This window comes from Heterocephalus glaber, unplaced genomic scaffold (assembly GCF_053883595.1).
Source record: "Heterocephalus glaber isolate CG9 unplaced genomic scaffold, H.glaber_assembly_v1.0 deba00001593, whole genome shotgun sequence".
In the NCBI taxonomy this organism is placed as follows: domain Eukaryota; kingdom Metazoa; phylum Chordata; class Mammalia; order Rodentia; family Bathyergidae; genus Heterocephalus; species Heterocephalus glaber.
The window spans coordinates 4,130,821-4,151,873 of NW_028258368.1; the positions used below are offsets into that span (position 1 = coordinate 4,130,821).

Genomic DNA, 21,053 nt, shown 5'->3' on the forward strand with positions numbered 1-21,053 from the left:
CCCAGCCTAATAAAGGAAATCAGCCATGAAATTGCAGAGGATTCTCAAAAAAGAAAAAAATGTCAGCCACTGTCTTTAAATGTTCTGCATGAATGAGCCCACGTGTAGTCTTCACAGCAATCCCTTCTGGCAGGTGGCATGATTCTCTCTTTTTATGCTATACTGAGGATATAGTTTGAGCATGCCTCACAAGGATTCATGTGTTGGAAGCTCTGTCCTCAGCGTGGCAATTTTTCCAGGTAGTGGAAGTTTTAAGAAATGAGACCAAGTAGATATAGGTGTGCACATCTGTAATCCCATCACTCTAGGCAGCTGAGGCAGGAGGATCAAAAGTTTGAGCCCAACCTGGACAACTTAGCAAGACGTTGTCTGAAAAAAAATGTACTGTAGGTCAGTACAAAGCCCCTGGGTTCAATCCCCAGGCCTGCAAAAGAGGGGGGGGGGGGAGAGAGAGAGAGAGAGAGAGAGAGAGAGAGAGAGAGAGAAATAGGCCTAGTGCAAGGTCATTGGGGAAAGTACCTTCATAAGGAATTAATGTAATTCTCCTAGGATCCCAGTTAGTTCTCTCAAGGGAGAGTTGTTATAAAAGAGCAAGACTGGGGCCGGGGATTTAGCTCAGTGGTTCCGCTGCCTGCCTCAAAAGCACAAGGTTCTGAGTTTAATCCCTGTACCAAAAAAAAAAAAAAAAAAGAGCAAGACTGGCCTCTCCAATTTTTTGTTTTTCCAGTTTCTTTTTTTTTTTTTAATAGGAGATAAGAACGTCTTTATTGATGAGGGAAAAATAAGCTTTGCTGGTCACTCACAGGACGAGGTCACTGGATGACCACCACCTCCACTAGCTCATCATCACTCTCCCTGTAACTGGCTGATTCTGCAGGCTCAGCCTCTTCGCTGGGGTTCCACCCGGCCTCTGGATCTTCCACTCTGGCTCTTCTGTACCTGACGCAGAGGGCGATGATGACAGGTATCAGCATCATAACCAGGGCTGCTAATGCCCCGAAGATCCAGTTGTATATATACATGTCTTCAAGAACATGTTCTCTGGACATCCGAGGCGTCTGCTGTCCCTTCTGCTTGCCATGGGCTTCTGTCCCCTCCATGACCATGGGGTCAGAATACAGCTGCTGCTGCTCCCACTGGGCCTGGGACACCGTGGACTCCAGCTGCTCAGTCAGATGCATCAGCAGGTGGTGAGACTTGGAGATGAGCTTGGCACAGGCGGGGGACACGGGGAGCTCAGCGCAGTCCGTTTTCAAAATGCTGATGAGCTGGGTGATGAACCATCTCACGCTGTCGTCAGGGATGAGTGGCTCCAGCAAGTGATTCAGCTGTGTTTCTAACCCGACCCCCAGGGACAGCAGCACTGGGGAGGTGATGTGTGTGGGGGCTGAGGTTGAGCCAGAGGCAGAGTCTGCAGCAGACACACTCAGGTCCCCTGGTGCTGACGGGAAGCCTCCTGGAGGGGAGTCCATGAGGCTCCTCCATGACCGGAACCCAGGCCTCTTTGCTGGGCTCAGGTCGCTGCGTGCATTTCCCTTGGTGAGCTGTGCCCTTGGGTTGGCCTGGGCTGTTCTGAGGGACACAGGGAAGAGCATTTCAGCCAAGCAACGACTCTTTTGTGACTGCCAGGCAGGTGGAGTTGCCTTCATTCTTAGCACTCCATCCTGCCCGTGGTTTAGAAACCGTATGCTGTGGGTGAAGTCTTTTGCTCTGCTTCTCACCACAGGCTGGGCTCTGGCAGGGGTGGAAGTGGGGGACCTGCCCAGCCAGGGAGCTGGCAGGGAGGAAGGGGTGGCCACCCTCTGTCCTTCTGTGAGGATGGAGAATCTCTCCAGGTTCCTGGGGCTGGGGGCCCCTATGATGCTGCTCCAGCTCTGTGGCACTGGGGTCCCCGAGGCTGCTTGTGCAAGGGGCCAGGTGACCTGCCTGTCCCTGACCTGCTGCTTCCTCCTGTCCTGCAGCAGCCTTTTACCTGTGCCCTTCAGGCCCCTGAGGCCCCTGTCCACTGTGTGCAGCCTTCTTCCTCTCAGGTTCTCCACCATGCTGTTTTCCTGTGTTGGAGCCCTTCCCAGTGTTCTAGATATTTGGGGCTCCAAGGTGGGACCCAAAATGCTGGGCTGTATACACCTGACAGTGTCTTCTTCCTTCTTAACTTCCTCCATTTTTTTCTGAATTTCTACATTTGACCAATTTCTGAGCAGATTCAGCTCTTCCAATTTATTTTTGTTGGATTCATGGATAAAGGAGGAGTTCTTTATATCCTTTTTTAAAGAATCTGTGTTATCTCCATGAAATGCATTTGGAAAAAGCCTTGCAATGAGTGGCAGTAGAGCTGACTGCACAGCCTCTGGGTTTCCCTCTGAGAGACAGAGCTGAGGGCGTTGCTGAGGGCGTTGATCACATCACTTGGGTCATCAAACTTGAGCTGGTCGCTCATGATGCCCAACCAGGGGGCCACACTTTGCTGCGAAGATGACGTCTCAGGCTCGATGCTCAGCTGAGTGCTGGTGCTGTTGTTCCGGGCCTGTAGCGCCTTCATGAGTGTCCCATCCACATTCCCCATGGCTGCTGCCTCAAGGCACTGCATAGTGTTGGACAGACAGGTGCTGTCACAGTGCAGCTTGACTGTCAGGCACACAACCTCGATATCACTCTTAATTTGGCAGAGGCAGCAGGCCATGTGGCTTGGCAAGATCAGTTTTTGCAACTCCAGAGTCATGGTGAGGATATTCTCCAGCACTGCAGGGGGCACGTGTGTTGCTCCCAAGTCTAGGTGTTTTAATGCTGGTAATTTACAAACAGATGGATCTTTGATAGTTGTCAGAGGGTTATTGTTGAGGACTACTTGATGTAAAAACTGCATCCCATGCCATGCATGAAATGTTCCGTAGCTGATCTGAGAAACAAAATTGCAACGAAGATTTACAAACTGCAAAAAGGGTAGTGAGTCAAATGTCCTTCTTTCAATTGAATGTATTTTATTGCAGGATAAATCTAAGTACTGCAGGGACAGCAGGCCTGCAAAGGAGTCTTTTCGTAATTCAGTCAGGGAGTTTCCACTGAGATTTAGTTTCTCAACCCACTGGTATGTTCTCCAAACATTCTTATCAAGGGAAGAAATAGAATTTCCTTGGAAATTTAAGATGGTGAAGGTCCTGTTGTGGGCACTGGGCTCGAGGGCAGGCACCTCATGCAGCCTGCGGGTGGGGCCGAGGTCAGTGCAAGACAGGGTCGCCTCCTGGCAGGAACAGAGCTCGCACATGTCCTTGTGTGTCGTGCTGCTCTGTGCACTTAGCACAGTTAGAGCCTTCACCTCCGCTGGTTGAGTGGTGACTTCAGTCAGGATTGGATGCTGAGCCTGAACCTGGTCCGGGCGTGGCAACGTTACCCCAGTCTGTGTTACAGGAGCTGTAGATTTCTGCAGGGACAGAGAGTGTGCAGCCCCTGTGGAGGGCACGGCAGTGCTGCTGGGATCCACGTGGGAAGGTGGGCCTGTGACCGGGCATGATGGGCAATGTTGAGTGGGCTTCTGACCAGGACTTGGAGCTCCTGTCTCCGGAGGCACTGGAGGTTGAGTGACAGACTCAGTGGGGTCTGCAGGCTGGGAGGAGGGCTTCTGCACAGCTGGAGGAATTCTAGCTTCTGCAGTCCATGGTGGAGTTCTGGTAAGCTGTGGGTCCAAAGGTCCAACTGTGCCCAGAATCAGGTTTGGTGGTGGAAGCGTCACCTCGGCGGGCCTTGCCTGAACAGCTGCAGACCTCAGAAGCAGTTTTCAGAGCCTCTCTTGCCAAGGTAGCTTGGTACGCAGACCTTCAGGTGGGGCGGCAACCTTAACCAGCTGTGGGGACAGCTGTCCAGCAAACCTCTGAGGTGGAGACAACATCTTGGTGGGCACTGAGGAATCTGGGTAAACAAAGCCCCCAGGCTCTTCTGGGGGAGTAAGAGCAGTGAGTGATTCGAGCAGGAGATCAGAATCGAGGGAAGAGGCCTTATTAGCTGCTAGGGGTACAGAGTTCAAGTGAACTCGGTATGGGGTCCAGCCTGGCTGTGGGACAGCCAGGATGGGCAGGCACATCTGTTGCCAGTGCAGCAACAGTGTAGCCCAGAAACAAAGCAAAAACATGACAGGGCAAGGTTCAGTTGCACAGATCTAGGCCAGTAGGGTGCTGACCCTAGGTCTGCTAGAACCTTTCTGGCAGCCACCTGTGTGGCAAGTGCCTTGGTAATGGTGCTCACCCACATTCTGCCACACCCCACCCTTTCTGTATGACATCATAGGGGAGGAAACCTTTCTCAGGGCTGCCCATCAGTGCCCAGGCCTGGCTCTCTTTCCCTTAAAAGGTGACAGTGGCTTTTCACAGGGCCTCTTCTCCATAGCAATGCCAACGTGTGGTCTTGGGCCTGCACCAGCCATTGGGTGGGGTGGGGAAGAGGTTCCCATGGAAGTTAGGGCTTAGTCTTGGGATGCTCAGAAGTGTTGCAGCAGAGAGGAGCAGCTCTGTGCTATAGCCAAGTGTTACAACTCAGTGAGGTGGCTCTGAAACACAGCTCTGTGGCACAGCTGAGCTTTATTGCTCAGTGGGGCAACTCCGGGTCACAGCTCTCATTCTTTGAAGACTTGAGAATCTGATGGTCAGTTGAAGGGGTAGAGATAAGCCTTTTAGTAGAGGCGTCTTAGCACTCTACCAGAAATGAGAGCCTCCTTATAGAGGGAGCCACGGGGTAGGTGAGCATGCTCATTGAAGCGGGGGGCGGGGGGGGGGGACGGGGACGCAGGGACAGAGTTACAGAACATTTCTGACAGGGTCCAGAGCTTAACAGAACCTTCTTGTGAGAGGGCAGGGCTTGACAGAACATTCCTGAAAGGTCACACAGTTCAAACAGCCACACACCACTTTGATACACTGGGCAGGAGCCCAGCCACATAAACTTACATTTCCAAAACAAAACATTCTGTGGAGAAAAAAATGGAGGCAAGGCCACGGCCTGTCTTACTGTTTAGCACTGCTCTATCAGAAGTAGTGGTCCAGCCCTGGCAACTGGAGCTCTTCTCCCTCCACCTGAAACCTAGAGTGAGTCTTCCTCCCCTGCACTGCTTCCAAGCAAAATCAAGACCAGGTGGGGTGGAGGCAGGGGCCTCTCCAATTTTTGATCTCCCGTCCCATCATGTGATCCCTGGTCCACTCACTATATTAGTCACTTTCCTGTAGCTGGGAAAAAATACTGACACACCCAACTTAAAGGAAGAAAGATCTATTTTGGCTCACAGTTTCAGAAGGTTGAGTCCATGGATGGCTGGTTCTAGGGCATGGCAGCAGGGTGTGGTGAAAAAAGGCTGCTCACCTATGGCAGCCAAAAAGCAGAGAGAGAGAGAGAGAGAGGAGTAAGAGAGAAGACTGGATAAAAATATACTCTCTCAGGTTACACCCCCAGTAACCCACCTCTTTTGACAAGCTCCCCTCACAAGAGCACATTCAACTATGAATAATTCATGGATAAGTAGAGCACCCCCATGATCTAAACTTCCTTTAAAAGCCTGCCTCTAAACACATGGGACTTTTAGGGACATTTTAGACTGAACAATAGCACTCAGTGTTCACCAAGAAGATTTGTCAGAGTCAGCACCAAATTCTCAGAGTCACTTCTTCAGATTTTCAGCCTCCAAAATGGTAAACTAAATAAACCTCTTTTCTGTATGTTACCTAGCCTCAGATATTTTGTTATAGAAACAAGGGAAAGGAGACTAATATATTCTACAAGTGAAGAAGCTAAGGCACAGGGAAATTAACTTGCCCGAGATCACTCGCTGACTGGTAGAATGAGAATTTCAACCGGTTGTCTAGTTACAGAGCCTTATGCATGTATAATGTAGCCTCTCAATGTATCACATCCCCTTCCCCCGATTCATGTTTTATCATGAAGAATATGGGTAAAAGGGAACATGCAGATAGCTTTGTTAAGGGAAGAGTGCCCTGAAATGGAATCCTGGGCTGGAAGTGGACCAGTTTCACTTCCATGAGGAGAGAGAGCTTTTTAAGCTAGAAGTACACGGTCTGCACCATTCATCGTCCATGCACTCATTCATTTATCAATAGTTACTCTCAAGCCTCTTCCCTTCACAGGGAAGGAGCTGGGATTCAGCATTAGAGAACAACTGTTTTAATGAGCACTTCATTTAAGCCACCATTCTCCAAATGAGGTGTTATTATCACCATTTTGTTGGTAAGCTGAAACTTTGAAAAGTTAATTGCCAATAATTCTAAAATTTTCAAAAATTGAGGCTCAGCCTGCTTTCTGCTGTTGTCCCAACCCCAGGGGGATGTCCTGGGATTCATCCCTGGGGGAACATTCTGTAGTAGGGAGGCTCCTGCCATTCAGACCATGGTATTCTGAGGATCTTCAAATCACTTTGATTTCATACACTCAGTAGTGAACCATTAGCAAGAAGTGGAGCATACAAAAAAACCAAAATCTGTTATCTTTATTCTTTATTTGAACATCAAATAGGTTGAGAAAATTGGCTTAGAGGTGCTCAAGTGTCCCTCTGGATTCTTTACTTTTTCAAGGTGCAAAAGAGGTTTACAAGTGTGTTTCATTAAACAAAGCAAAGCTGTGACAGACTGGAATCACATCAATAATAGTAGCATCAGCAGAAGGGCATATGGATCCATCAAATACAATTTGGCATTTGAGCCTTTCCCCATAAAACAAGAGCTCTTTACTGAAGAATATGTAGTGCACAAAAAGCATTGTTTATAAGCTGTGAGAGAACATAAACTGGCATAATGTCACTTATTAATTCAAGTCTCTATGACCAATGACCTCTTTGTTAGTGCAAAGGGGTCTATGTCTTAGGCACCTGCTCATGGGACTATATGTTATTTCCAGGGTGCACAGCTCTGTACACACACACTAAAGATGGATTTGAAACATGGCAGCATTTACATATTTTAAAAGTTCAGGCACATTTGGATGCAAAAACAAAAAAAACAAAGAAGAATATAAATTTTTTAGTCTCTGAAAAAACAGTGCAAAGTTGAAGTATCATAATAGAGGCAGCAATTACTTAGAAAACACTTTTAAGTGACTTAAGAAGAGCTCACACTTTCAATGGAAAAATGAAGCTAGAAACAGTATAATCACACTAATGAAAAGATGGATATCAGGGACCACAGTTAAATCCATTTCCTCCAGGTGAGAGTGAGTAAATTTTCAGGGGGTTAATCTAAAAAGTGTGCAGTGTAATGTGGATCAACCTCCCAAGGCTTGCACCAAAGAGAATCATGGTTGCCTTATGAGCTACTGTATGTCTCTATTTGCCTTTCAAAGGACTAGTTTCTCCAAGAGGATCTGCCTGTGAATGTCAGATATTACTATGGTCCTAGTGATCATTCCTAATATCCACAGTCCATTTCAAAGTTGGAAAATATGAACAGGAAGGGATCTGTAGTTAGTTTTATGTAGGAGCAAGGGAGCTCTAAATCAATGACCATTTGAATGTATACCATTTCAAAGTAAGAACATTTTAATGTGATTAAAAGTAAATTATCAGTAAGTCACTTATTTTTTCAGTCCCCAAAAGGCATAGGATGTGGCATGGTCAAAGAGATTTTCAAGGCTACTAGGGAATCAAAGGTTACACTTCCTTGGGGGCTGAATTTTGCACCCTAGATCAATGGGGATTTTTCTCTTTAGATAACCTAGTCTTTCTCATTGCTGCATGATAGTATTACAAAATCATTGCAGCAAGCTAGGTGATGGCTAAAAGAAACACAGACCCCCAGCTATTCTTTGGACTTCAGTGTCTATGTCTCTTTCTTCTCCAGAACTCAAGCTGCCATGTTGGAAATGGCAGTCACTGGAGCTGGTTATTTTGGATACAGTGCAGAAATGGAATTCTGAAACCTGGTATATATCCCAGATGCCAGAATCTTTCAATATTCTTATTCCTAGTTTCCCATTCTTCAAATTCTCAAACCCACTTCTCCACCTTATCCCAAATCTCCAAGTGGATCATGTCTTTCAAGCTTTAAATTGCCTCAAAGTGGAGGAAAATCAGGGGGAAAATTCTCTTAGCATGTCCCCTATGCCCTACAGCAACATAGGCTAAAAAATATCAGCAGCTCACTATTGGCACTTCAAATAAGAATAACAAGAGATTTCCAAAATTGTTTGAAACTCTTGGGCTAACATTTCAACGATCTGATGTTCTCTGCCCATTTCAAAAGTAGTAGTATCTTAACATGAATACAAACACAGTAGATGAATAATGTAAAACCTTTCACTGTATTATTGTTTGGATTTAGCTGGTATTACATCATCAATAGTCCTAGAAGATTTTTTTTTGTTTTTTATTTTATTTTTAAAAGAAAAATCTCAGTACAAACATTAAAAAGAACCCACCGACCCATTAGCTACTGTCCAAAAATATTACTACTGGTATTTTGGTAAAAGCAAAATTAGCTGCCCTGAATAATTTTCCTTTTCAGGCATAATCTCTGCTACATAAGATTGTCTGTCATTCAATATCCAACAATAGGCATGTAGATTAGCGCTATTTTGTCTACTGTGGATACAAAAGTTGATATGAAATGTGATCTTCATTTAAATGAATAATCACCAGGCTTTAGGCATCAAAACTGCATACATGACAAGGTAGCTTGAAAAGTATACAAAAAAACTAAAATATTTTTCCTTGGTTTTTGCACGTTAACCCAGTCAAATTAAATCCAAAACAGAATTATTACATTCAATTGTCTGATAAACAAGCAATGCAATCTCAAAAAAATATATATTATACTATATAAGGTGCTTTAAAAACAAACAACAAAAGAATTATGTTCTTAAACATATTCTTAGCACAGATATATAAAACTTCTCCCAAATTTAGATGCACATATATGAAAAAACCTTTTAAAAAATTTTTGGCCCTCCTGGTTTCCCAGTCCTTTGGTAGTCACTTAACTGGGAAACCAGAAATTAAAGAAACTCACTTTTCCAAACAGAACATACTGAGAGAAGCCTCGCAGCTCACCTGGGTTGTTGGCTCGTATCTCACCTCTCAATGAGGCTTGAATTATAGAACTTGAAGTCAGGGAAGGAAACCAAAGTTTCTTTTTCATTAAGAAAAGGAAATGACTCAAAATTGCACTAGAGAAGCAAAGGCCAGGAAGGCAACCCTGTGGCTGGAGCAATACTTTCTTTTTTTAGTCTACTGGTCAAAGAATTCTTGTGGACCAATTCTGGTCTTCTTCTCCTGGTTTGTGCAGTTTTAGGGTATGAGTTGGGGGACGGTTTGGAGAAGTAAGGGTATTCTCTTCCCAAGATCATTAGCTGATTTTTGGATGAGCTCTGAATAACCAAGGGCATGTGTAGTCTGACCAGGCCCAAGCAGCCCGAGGGGGTGAATTTTCCAATCCCTGCCCTCCTCCTCTTCCCCTGCCTGGAATGTGCTGGGCTGAGAATGCAGTTGGCTAATGTTACTTCTTCCAAGCAGTGCCACATGAGCATGAAGAAGAGGGAAACCACTCAGTCAACTCCAGGCCAGCTCTGCTGTGCAGTGCAGGATCTGTGAGGTACAAACCACCTGCAGCCTGTGATCTGGTCACCCTATGACCCTGTTGCAGAGTTTTATCCAGTTTCTCCCTTACCTTCCCATTCTCTAGCAGCCACAGTCATCATGCACATTTACTATTTCGTCCCATGCCCTGGGGCTAAAGAAAAACAAGTCCAAAAGTATCACCAGTATGTCAGCTCATTTAAACTGCCCTTGATCATGGCTGAGTTCTGAATAATTCAGTGTTAAATCACACAGGAAGATCCAAGCAGAGTGCCCTCTGCTGGTAAGTGTGAAACCCCACCAGAACAGGTCCTAAATCTGCTTTTCCTGCAAGTTCTGGGGATAGGACGGGGCCTTTCTTTTATAAAAGGAAAAATAGAATTAGAACTTGTCCCTTATATGAGGACACTGATCTATGTGGGAGTGACTTAACTGAAATTGACTAGCTGTTTCCCATAGGTCCTTGGGAAGCAAGGATCACCTGGAACCCATGACCTATATATGTAGTGCTCTGGGAAGCCAGCAGTGGAAACTTGAGCAAGCTTGAAGGTTCAGTGCTTAAGCTGACATGGTCTTGACAATTAAGGATCTTCCTTCCCTGTGTGAATCTTGTATTCTTATAGGGCAAATGAATAGACAATTACCAAATATTGTGCTAAAGCCATGCGACAGAGCAACAAGGTCAAAATATCACTTTTTAACAAAGTGACACATTACAGAGGAATACAAGAAGATGCTCTAATGAACCCTTGAGTTAGCTTTCTCCAAGTCATCAATTAAAGGAGCCACTTTAAATTCTTTCCTGAGGCTTATTCTTGGAGCCATTACAAAGTGCTTAGCAGAGGTGAAAAGTCTGTTCTCCGGGTCTGGGTCTCAATGAGTAGCTTCCATGCAGTCATCTCATAGGCTGAGTTCAGTTGTGCAGAGCCACAGGAATCCTCATTCTTAATAATGTAGCAAAGGGAGGAAGAGAGCTGTTATAAAGATTTAGCCCTGGAATCCCTTTGGCTGTTCCCTACAGAAGATGTGTCACTAAGAACTGAGCAAGCAAAGGAACAGTAACTCTTATTAGAAAGCCACTGGCAGTGGATGCATGCTGGAGTGTGCAGGAGACAGAGTTCTGCTAAAGTGATGCATGACGGGTAAAAGGCTACAGGGATTCTCAGAACCTTGGGGAGGCCAGGAGCTCTCAGACTGTGTTGGGGAAACCCTCTGCTTCCTGGGGAACATAATACGTTTGCAAGGAATGTGCTGAAGAGGAGCCCATTGTGGCCAGCTGGCTCTGGCTAGGCTCCTCTGGAGACTGGCCCATGGGATTGGAGGGTGTGTTCAGGCGATGGGCCTCCAGCATCTCCAGCAGCAGGTCATACAGAGGCACTACGTTCTTGCACTTCATGTTGTACAGATGCTCCATGCCTTTGTTACTGTGGAGGACACAAAGAGGACCATGTTAGGAGGACCCAAATTCATAGGAAGGGGAAGTAAAAGAAACTCCAAGGATACTTGTAATGCCATCTTCCTTCCTATGCAAAGATCCATTTTTTAAGATGGTATCTGAAGAAGACTGAAGGGCTTCTGAGACCCTAGGCTGGGACTCACCTCCTTGTGGTTTTCAAGTCACCCCTCTACAAAAGCAGTCCTACTCTCAGGCACTCTCTTTTCAGCCAGCTCCAGGGACTTCTTACTTGGTGACTTCTTCCTACATTCTGAACCAAGGCCCTGTTCTCCTCTACTACCATGATATCTAAAAGGAGAACCTGACATATGTGGCCAGTAGGAGTGCAGTTTTTAAATATGTGAAGCAGTTCAAGAAACTCCCATGCTGAAGCCTCTCAGTAGATTCTCATGGAACTCAGAAGAAAATGGAAAGTCCTGGCCACATTCTCCAAGGCCCACCTGACCTGCCCTAGTCTCCCTTGGGGAGCTCATCCTGCCTTGCATCTCTCACTCTCCTTAGCCATGCTTCCTGCTCCATACAGGAACTGTGTCCTCCCAGAGGCAGGGGATCTGCACATGGCAGATCCCTCATTCTGGATGCATTGCTCCCAGGTCCTCAAGTGCCACCTCCTCTGAGAGGCTTCTGCTAGTGTGTGCCAATGGTCTCAGACCCCTGCAGTCTCAGCTGCTGTCCTCCACATCATTCCTTTTTCCCTAACACACTTATTGCTGGAATTCTCCTATGAATTTATGTGTGTTTGTTCTTCCCAACTCCAAGCGCACACACACACAAACCAGCACATACTGTGCAAGTTCCAGCAGGGACAAGGATTTGTTCATACTGTTCTCTACTGTAGCCAGAACAGTACCCAGAACTTGGTAAATGTCCTGCAAACAGGGGGTAAACAGGAGGAGGGAAATGTAGGCACATAGCATTTTTCCCATGCTCCTCCTCTACCCTCCTCCATCAGCCAGGGCTCTGCTCTGTCCCTAACACAACACAGGATGGAGATGGAAGGACAATAACCACTCTCTAGCTAGAAACTTCTTTAAAACAAACATGTGCCAAGAGTAGGCAGGCCCAGAAGAATGTCCTAGCAAATATCTGCATTGTTGGTAAGGCGAAAGCCAGCATAAGTTGGAGCCCTGCCATGAAATACAGCCCAGAGCCCTTCAGGCCAGCAGGCCAACCTAAATCACATGTTTAAGTGTTATTTTGTTTTTGTTTTGCTTTTTAATTTAAAATGCTGTTAAAGTTAAATGCCCCTTGGGTCTGGCAGTGTCTCCCTCGTGCAACCTAATGAATCACATTTACAGTCAGGTGAAATACGGTGTTAAATTCTCTTAGTAGGAACATATGGCTGGGGCCAAGTTTAATAAAACAGGTCTATGATTTAGATTGCCTGTAGTGAGGTACCAAAATATTATTGTGTGTATGTGTGTATTTGTGTGAGAGAAAGACAGAGACAGAGAGACAGAAAAATACACAGAGAAACACAGAGACAGAAAGGGGTAGGAGCAGGGAAAATGCCCCAAGATTTCTATAGAATTGCACCTTCTCTCTGGTTTTCTGCACAATTCCAAACTACTTGCTGCTAGGATCTCTATCATACATTGCCAGTAAAATCAGCGAGGGCTAAATATTTAGGGTAGATACTCTTGGTATTACTGGTAATTAATTGGGCTTGTTAATGTGGACAAGCAGTTAATGGCTCTGAAAAGTCAGCAATTCCTTCCAACAAAATAAAGGCATTCCTGGGTACACGTGATTTCTGCAGCTTTACTGAAATCCCTAGCTTGGAGTAAGAGCTAGCAAGTTTTTTTGAGGGAAAGATTACTCTCACAGCTAGGTAATTTGGCAGGGGCGATGTTATTCAGATCCATTCTCTGCTTCCCTCTCTAGGATATTCATCAAAAGAAAAAGACAGGAAAGGACTGGAAATGTTTACTCTGAAGCACCCACCTACTGTACCTGGCAGTGTGAGTCCCTTGCCTATTCACAGGTATTCTTGGGGAGTCATGAGGAGAGAGAACCCAACTAGTTTCTCCCTAACACCATCACATGGAAGCCTTTACTCATGAATTTCAAGTTCACAGGATAGGGAAAAACATGCCATGAGTCATTTAGTCACTGATTCATTCACTTCTTTATTATTCATTTATTCAATAATAATGTTGTGACCACATATTACTGTATATGTAAATTTTCATATATAGCACTCTGTGGGATACAAAAGGGAAAAGGTTATTTCTATGCTCACAAGAAGCTAAAAATTTTGCAAGACTGTCTCCAGGAAGGGTGATACCTGGGTCTTTCATGGCCCATCTTGCCATTTTAATCACAGAGCTCAAGGCCTGAAGACTACTTAAATTATCCCAACTTTTTTTTTTTTTTGGTACCAGGGATTGAACTCAGGTCCTTGTGCTTGCGCAGCAGGTGGTGAAACCACTGAGCTAAATCCCCGGTCCCTATCCCACCTTTTTAGATAGTTTGGTCCTTTCCTCATAGCTACTTAGGGAAGTGATCTCTTTTTAATTCCTAGGAACTTGGTGTAAGCCCAAGGTCATGTCATAACCCAAGGATATCTGCCCCTCTAGGGTCACCGCTCCAGAGTATTGTCATTATGATGGGCTTTCTGGAGTCTGCAATAAAGAATCCATTATTTTTTCATCTCTTTTCTGTAGGCTGAGCTATGCTTAGAAGCATGGTATCCACTAAGCCTGTGGTCAGTCAAGTTCATGATTATTTCGAATGCAGTTGAGGTCATTTCCACCTTTTGGCATAGAAGGAATCTGTTTCCTCTGCTGATGTCCTTCCTTGGCTTCTCTAGAAAATATTTTTTGAATACTTACTATGTGCCTAGCACTGTGCTAGGTTGAATTGGGTTAACAGAGTAATCAAGACAGATTGTGATGAATGCCTCACAGTTTATAGTCTAATGAGGTAGAAATTAATAAACATGGGCAATTATGATAGGGGAAAAATAGGGTATAAGTCCCAAGCAGGTCTTAACAGTCAATATATGCTTCTGAAAGGAGTGACATCTAAGTAGTGATAGGTTAGATTGATATTCAGAAATATTTGCTTCCCTGCCATGTGTCTGTGATCCTTGGCTTTGGGATTTACCATCTGACTCTCTTAGCTAATGGAACGTTAATAGACATGATATAACCAAAAGATTCAAATGAAGCTGCCCAAATGGCCTTGCTTACTTGTGCCACTGGCATTGTGAAGAGAACACATCCCAGCTAACCTGTGGATACAAGGAGGATGAGACAGGTAAAGCAGAGTAAGCTGGACAACCCAGAGGCCCTGCAGATGGGGGAGTGAGCCCCACTGAGATCCACAAAGCTGCCAGCCAACCTGCAGCCTGCAGTGGAGCCTCCAGACGACTCATACAGCACTTTGCTACAGGCTCAGATAATGAGGAGGTCTCAGTAAATTACATAGGGCTGGACCACAAGGAGAAATGTAAAGAAGATAAAGAGAGTTACATCTTTATCTAAAAGCCATGGGAAGCCCCTCAAAGGTTTTAAGCAGGGAGACCACATGATCTGACTTGATTTTAGATTGATCACTGTAGTTACATCATGGAAAATGGACTTGAAAAGACCACGATTAAAGGCAGGAAGATACGTTAGAAATCCAACAGGAAATGACAGTGACTTAGAATACATTAATGGCAATGGAGGTGACAAGAAGGTGTGGAATCAGTGTTACTCTTCAAGAGGCATCTGGCTAGAGAGTGTTTCAGTTAAGGCTTTTCAGGGTAAGTGGGGGAAAGTATGTCACAGGAACACTAAGGGACATGCCCAGTGCCTTCAGAGGAAGTACAAGTCACCCATTTCCCTTGATTGGCCTCTCCCAATGATGTAGGACCCTGTCCACTTCCTCTAGAAAGCCTTCTCTAACATTTTCCCGATGCCCCAGACAGAACCAGTGCCTCTTTCTTCTATCCTCCCACAGCATGTGAGCTTATGATGTTCTGAAACTGTTCCAAGGGTACTCTCCACAAGCAGTAGAAGATCTTTCCTGGCCCAGCTGTCACATGGGTTGGATGAGCCCTTTTTAGGTCTCTGCCGTGAGACCCCACAGTGCCTCACCTCATGTGCCGGATGTGGGAGAGGATGAGGAGGAGCTGAGCCAGGCGCCGATGCTGCTGTTGCAGAGTCAGGCCTGCTTTGGCCATCAGGTGGATCAAAGTGTCTGTGATCTTGTCCAGGACCCGGTGGATATGCTCCTTCTCTTCCAGAGACTTCAAGGTGCTGGACAGAAAGGTGTATACTCCTGAATGTGCAGAGAGAGAGAGAATAACTCAAAGAGGACAAGGTCTAAAGACTGGAAGTGTCCCTGGGGCATAGGTAGAGCCGGGGACTTTCCCTACACAGCAGTAAAGCAGTGAAGCATCCGGGACCCATTTGAAACCAAATGATTCAGTGAAATTCTCAATGAGTGCATGAGTGTGAGCCTCAGGAAGTCAGTGTGACCCCCTGTGTCTCAGCCAAGATTCTCAGAGGAGAAATGTTAGCGTTGGGGCTGTAGTGAGAATGATGGCCACTCCTCGGATTGGTCTGACCAAGACCAACCAACGTGAACTGACCATTTAACCCCGCGAATAACTCCAAGGAGAAACCATCGTTGTTTCTTTAGGGGAAGAGAGATCAATGAACTTGCCAAGCTAAGTCAAACTGTATGGAGTGGAGCTTATACTGCACCCAATCTGCCAACTCCACATCTGGTAATGACAAGGTAGACTCTCAGGAGACATGGGTGAGCCCCAAAATGGTGAGGAGTAACTGGATAAGTCACTGGGAGGTGAGTTTCTCAGGTAGGATTTAATTTGCTTCTATGTTTCTGATGAGGTTTGGGGCCTATGCATTTTTGAGCTTTATCTGAAAAAATTACGATATGGGTGCCTACAGAGGACCTTGGAAAAAGCTTCGTGTAATGCCTTACAGGTTTGTTCTCTATTTCCCTTCTGTACTCTGTGCCATACGTAGGTTTGGGACTGAATCCCAGCTCACCATGGCACTCTGTTCTGGACAGAACTAGTCCCAAGCCAAACAATCAGAGGCCTCTTCTGGGATTGTACATAGAGGTTGTGAGCCAGAAACTCTTTCCTTTCAGGTTGCTAGGCTGGGAGATGAGAATATTGGATAGGGCCCTGAATGGCACTCTTCCCAGCACATGTATCTCCTTCTGCAGAAAAAGGTGAGCAGTAGTAAGCAGAGCCCAAATAGATAGATAGATAGATAGATAGATAGATAGATAGATAGATAGATAGATAGATGGAGTGGGGCAGAGGGAGTCCAGATTCAGTCACAAGGTCCTAGTTCTTATATATTTTTCATTTTACTTCGGAGCTTTTATAGAATCCTTCCTAATGTATGAATCAACCAATTCTTTCTTGGATTAAAAGAATGTGAGTTGAGTTTCTGTTACTTGCAACAAAAAGAATCCTAACTTCCCAGGATGGGAAGAAGGTGAGTAGTAAGGAAGTGAAGACTGATGAGAACAAGAGGAGGAGGGCAGAATGGGGCAGAGCTGTCTTGGGACCACAGGGATAGACTCTATCGGGTAAAAATCTCCAGAAATAAGCTCCTCCCACCTAATCACAGCATCTTACAGGGATAGATGGCATGATGGTTTTCTCTAGATTATGAATATGCAGCAACATTTTTCAGTCTATTTCTATTCAGTGCACTGACCATTTATAACATATGTCTCTTCACTTCCTCTCCCTGTCGTCAAGATAAAGGCTTTCAAGTTTATTGATCCCCAGTTTACACCAGTAATGTGGTGACAAGTTACTGCCCATACAACAACCTGTAGGCTGGGAATGAAAAGAATGAATGTATATGGGGGAGGGGGTGGAGGAACTCATAGTAAACAGAATTGTATCTGCCCAGCATGGAAAATGGCTATGGTTTAAAACAAAACACAAAGAACAACAAGATCAGAATGGTTGGGGTCTCAGTCACATGCAGTGGAGTAGAACAGAATCATGTAGCTTTTGGTATATGGATGCACACTGATCCAAAACACACAGGGGGCAGAATAAGAAAGCAGCAGACAGGCAGTAGGCTAGGAAATCGCTGGATTGCTTCACTTCGTTTCTGTGTGGGCTGTTGGCAGAGAAAGCATGTATCCATCAGAAAGATGGGCAAATTTCCAGTGGCCATGGGTTGAGCTACAGGTAGCAGGGAGGAGTGCCGTGGTGGGCTGGGGTCAGGGGTGGCCTCGGCTGAGCTCCCTATTGGCTTTGCCTCTCGAGTTCCATGCTCTATGTCATCATCCATACTCTAGCCTCATCTCTGAGAGGTCGGGCCATGGGCTGGATATCCTGGGAACCTGCCCAGGCCACAAAGCTGAGTTAGTCCAAATTGAATGATGCAATTTCTCCCAATTTCCTTTTTTTTTTACCACCTAGGATTCTGGCCTCATTCCTCAATAGTCCCTTTCCTGTTCAAGAAAACTCTAGAATTGAGGATCAAACAGCTTGGGGGATTCCTGTCTAGGAAGGTGATCTTTGTTCATCCTTTTTCTCCCTCCTGTGTCCCCAGCAGTGCTGAAACTTCAATCATTCAAAGGCCAGCATTTCGTGAAGCTCTTTCCAATGGAGTTAAAGATGTGGCATTCAGTCTCCAGTGAGCCAAGCTTTCCCTAGGGCTGCCAATTCCCAAGTCCTCCTCCACATGCGTGTGTGTATGGATTCCATCATCTAGCAAGCGTTTATTGAGAACCTATTGTTTGCATCACTGTGCTACTAGATAGGGATTCCAAGCCTGATTTCCTTTCAAGTGTTAATATTTTGAGAGCAGATATTGCCTATGGAGAGAGAATGTTCTTAACACGGACTCTCAGGATGCAAGGCACTCTCAGAATGAGCCTGTTTTGCTAATCCTGTTTTGGCACCAGTACAGCTTATCATCTCATCCTTGTCAGCAGATGCTTCCTAGCTGTGCAAATATACTTAGAAATAAAAATATAGTTCTGTCAAAATGCCAATAATTGACAACAGCAGCCATTATCCTTTTGGACTCTTCTGGCAAAGCTTGGTCCATGTTTGCTGTCAGTTGCCTTTAAGGAGCTGTTGTAGAAACAGCAGCAATCCAATTCCCAGAATGCTTCAGGTGCTCTGGCAACTGCTATTAATGAGCAAGAGCAAACCAGGGCTGCTGGTAATTTCCAAATCCCAGGTGGTCTCTGCCACGCTGGACTGCTGCACCACAGTTCCCAGCAGCACAGGCCAGTACACAGACAGTGAGGCCTTCAGAAAGAGTCTTGCAACAAGGCAGCTTTTGCAACTCTGGAGGATGCTTCAAATCCCCAAGATGAGGGGAAAAAGAAGAGAAGCAATCTATATGTCATCACCCAGGCTCTTATGGTTGGCAGATCTGAGCTTCTACTCACTGAATCCTGAAGCCACCACTAGCAGATTTAGGAAGGGTCTGTGGGGAAACCTAGTGGCAGGGAAGAATGAGGGGGTAAAACCATATGGACTCCCCTGTGTGTAACAGGTCTTCACCCTTTGGCTCTGGCTAACCTGATTCTTCTCTCCTGCCAAGACATTCTCTTCCTGCTTCCCTTTCTGTCTCTACCCTGTAGGATTCCGTTCAGCTGTTTCCCAGATGACAGGGGAAGGTGGGCTTGGAGACTGCTGGGCACATGTGTCTGTGGCTGTGACCAGAAGAAGGAAGCACAGGCATCCCCCAGGGGCCCAGCTCGCCCTGCCTTTGAACTCCACTTGGATGGGGGAGCACATCTGACTGCTGTAGGGAAGTAAGGAATGCAGGCAGAGGCCCTGGCCCTCACTTCTTGAGGACAAGTTCTTCAAGCAAGGCCACATAGTTTATTATTATTTTTTGTTTGTTTCCAAAAGAAAGGATGTGACAGCAGACTCCAGGGAAGTTCCTCAGTTTATGGCCGCTTAATCACAAAAAGGGTGGCGGGGGTAGAGGGTGATTAAAAGGGAAGGTGCAGTGAAGAAGACTGACTCCACAGTTGTAAGCAGTCCCGGCCAGGATGCTATCACTCAGCTTGGGTGCGGAGGGGATCCAGTGCTCACAGAAGACCCTGTGATGAATCAGCACATCAGCATTTGGGGTTTCCTACTTCTACAACCAAATAGCACGTTTGTCTAGATTGCCTTTACGGCTGACAATTTGATCAGCCCACGACTGTCGTCACTCCTGGGGATGATACCATCCCTAGTTGGGTGTCTGGACAGCTCTGTGTTGCTGCTGTCCCTGGCCAGGGCTGTGCATGTCCTATCATGTGCGGGACAGTACCAAACCATGGAGTAGTCTGTCCTAGCCTCTTTATCTCCTGAAAGTCCTGTTGAATATTCTACAGCAAATAGAAATTTGTAGTGAAAACTTTTGAAAAGTGAGCTGGGGATGTAGCTCAGTAGGGGAGCACTTGCCTAGCATGAGCAAGGCCCTGGGTTTGAACCATAGCATCAAAATTAAAATGAAATATAGATAGATAAATAAAAGAAAAATGTTTAAGTTTCAAAAAGCTTTTGAAAGGCTATATTATGCAAACTGGTTTACAGAAAGGGCAGCTTAAACAGAATCCATTTTATCAAAATTATCAAAAACTTATTTACTTTATGCAACCTGTCGATTGAGGATATTGTATGTTTTCCAAGTATACATTCCACTGAAATAATTTCAGTGCAATTGTGTAGGTACTACAAAAAACACACAATAGTTGTAAATATGTATAGAAAAGATTCTTTTAAACAAAATTATTATAAAATAGTATACATAAATGAAACAATATGTTATTGCCTTCTATACATTTTAAGTAATTTTGTAACATGGTAAGAGATCTATTTTGTGAAAAGTACATATTTAAATTATCTAGGGGTACTTTTCTATCTTGCATTGACATTGTCTCCTGAATTTCCCCGCACACTTTTTGATAGACTCTTATGTGTATTACTATTTCTTTTTCCAATCTATTCCCTCTTGTCCATTGCTTATACAAGTGATACGGTCTCTAAGGCCTTTTGAAGTTTGAGATCTATTTGCCTTGATTGTAGTGAGATATTAAGGTCTGTTTCTTAATGTTCTAAGTATCCTATGCATCCTGTTCTGCTAAGATGAGAGAGTTGTCACTTTTTCATCCTATATTATAACAAAGGGAGCCCATTTGACAATACAGTTATAATAAAGCCCAGGTTGCTTGCAGAATGACTTCCTCAATTTTCTTTCACTCTGACAGACTTCTGTGACCCTAAGAGGTGGAAGGTTCCCCTCACCAAAAAGCAAGCAAGCCCTTCTGCAGTGGACACCAGCTAGTGTCCTCTAATTCAATTCATTTCTGACACTGTGTACCTGAAGGTGGTGTCAGATCCAGCAGGTGAGGGCTCCTTCCCAAGGAGTTCCCCCATCCCCTTCAGATGTCAGCCCTAGCTTGTTTTACCTGTGCTCTGACCAACCAGCTAGAAATCCAGGTTCCTACAACTCCTTCCTTGCTTCGGTTCAATTAATTTGCCTAAACTGCTCATGGAGCTCAGGGAAACACATACTTGTTTCTATTGATTTATTCTAAATGGCATTACAATGAATGAGGACGAAGAGTTGCCTAACACAAGCTGGAGAAGGAGTGTAGAGCTTCCATACCCTCTCCAGGGACACCACCCTCCAGGTACCTCCACATGTTCAGCTAACCCAAAACTCTCCAAACCCTGTCCTTTTGGGATTTCATTACAGGGGTATGATTGATTCAGTCATTAGCCACTGCTGGTCAACTTGGCTGCCAGACCTGTAATCCTGCCCTGGTCTTTTCAGTGACCAGCCTACATCCTAAAGTGACCATGGGGTTGCAAGCCAGTAAGTAAACTCATTAACACTTTACACTTTCCAAAGATTTGGAGAATTGTACACCAGGAAATGGAGGGGAAGACCAAATAAATGTTTCACAATGTCACAGACACTAAAATGTTCATGGATCCAGCATTGTTAAGGAAACAAGAAATATACCTCCAGGGGTTTGAACTGTGTATTATACAATGTGGAGCTGATTCATTATAGCAGACGTCCTACT

The 21,053-nt window shown here is 45.2% G+C and overlaps 2 protein-coding genes across 7 annotated transcripts in view; both read right to left on the reverse strand.

Annotated features, from left to right (window-relative positions):
• Positions 1 to 766: 766 nt before the first annotated feature.
• LOC101716425 (leucine-rich repeat-containing protein 37A2-like) lies at positions 767 to 3,772 on the reverse strand (the record flags this gene model as incomplete). The annotated part of the gene is given in 2 exon segments (XM_021237958.2): positions 767 to 2,272; positions 2,275 to 3,772. Coding segments are annotated over 2 exon segments (2,958 nt in total), but the record flags the coding sequence as incomplete, so codon positions are not given.
• Positions 3,773 to 6,461: 2,689 nt separating this feature from the next.
• Esr1 (estrogen receptor 1) overlaps positions 6,462 to 21,053 on the reverse strand; it is a 426,367-nt gene continuing 411,775 nt past the window's right edge. For all 6 annotated transcript variants that reach the window (XM_021237950.2, XM_021237951.2, XM_087193444.1 and 3 more), the window contains 2 exons: positions 15,101 to 15,284; positions 6,462 to 10,983 (listed from right to left, as the gene is read on the reverse strand). In XM_021237950.2, coding sequence (XP_021093609.1) covers positions 10,749 to 10,983; positions 15,101 to 15,284 — 419 coding nt within the window. In that variant the 3' untranslated portion in view covers positions 6,462 to 10,748. The remainder of the gene's footprint in view (positions 10,984 to 15,100; positions 15,285 to 21,053) is intronic.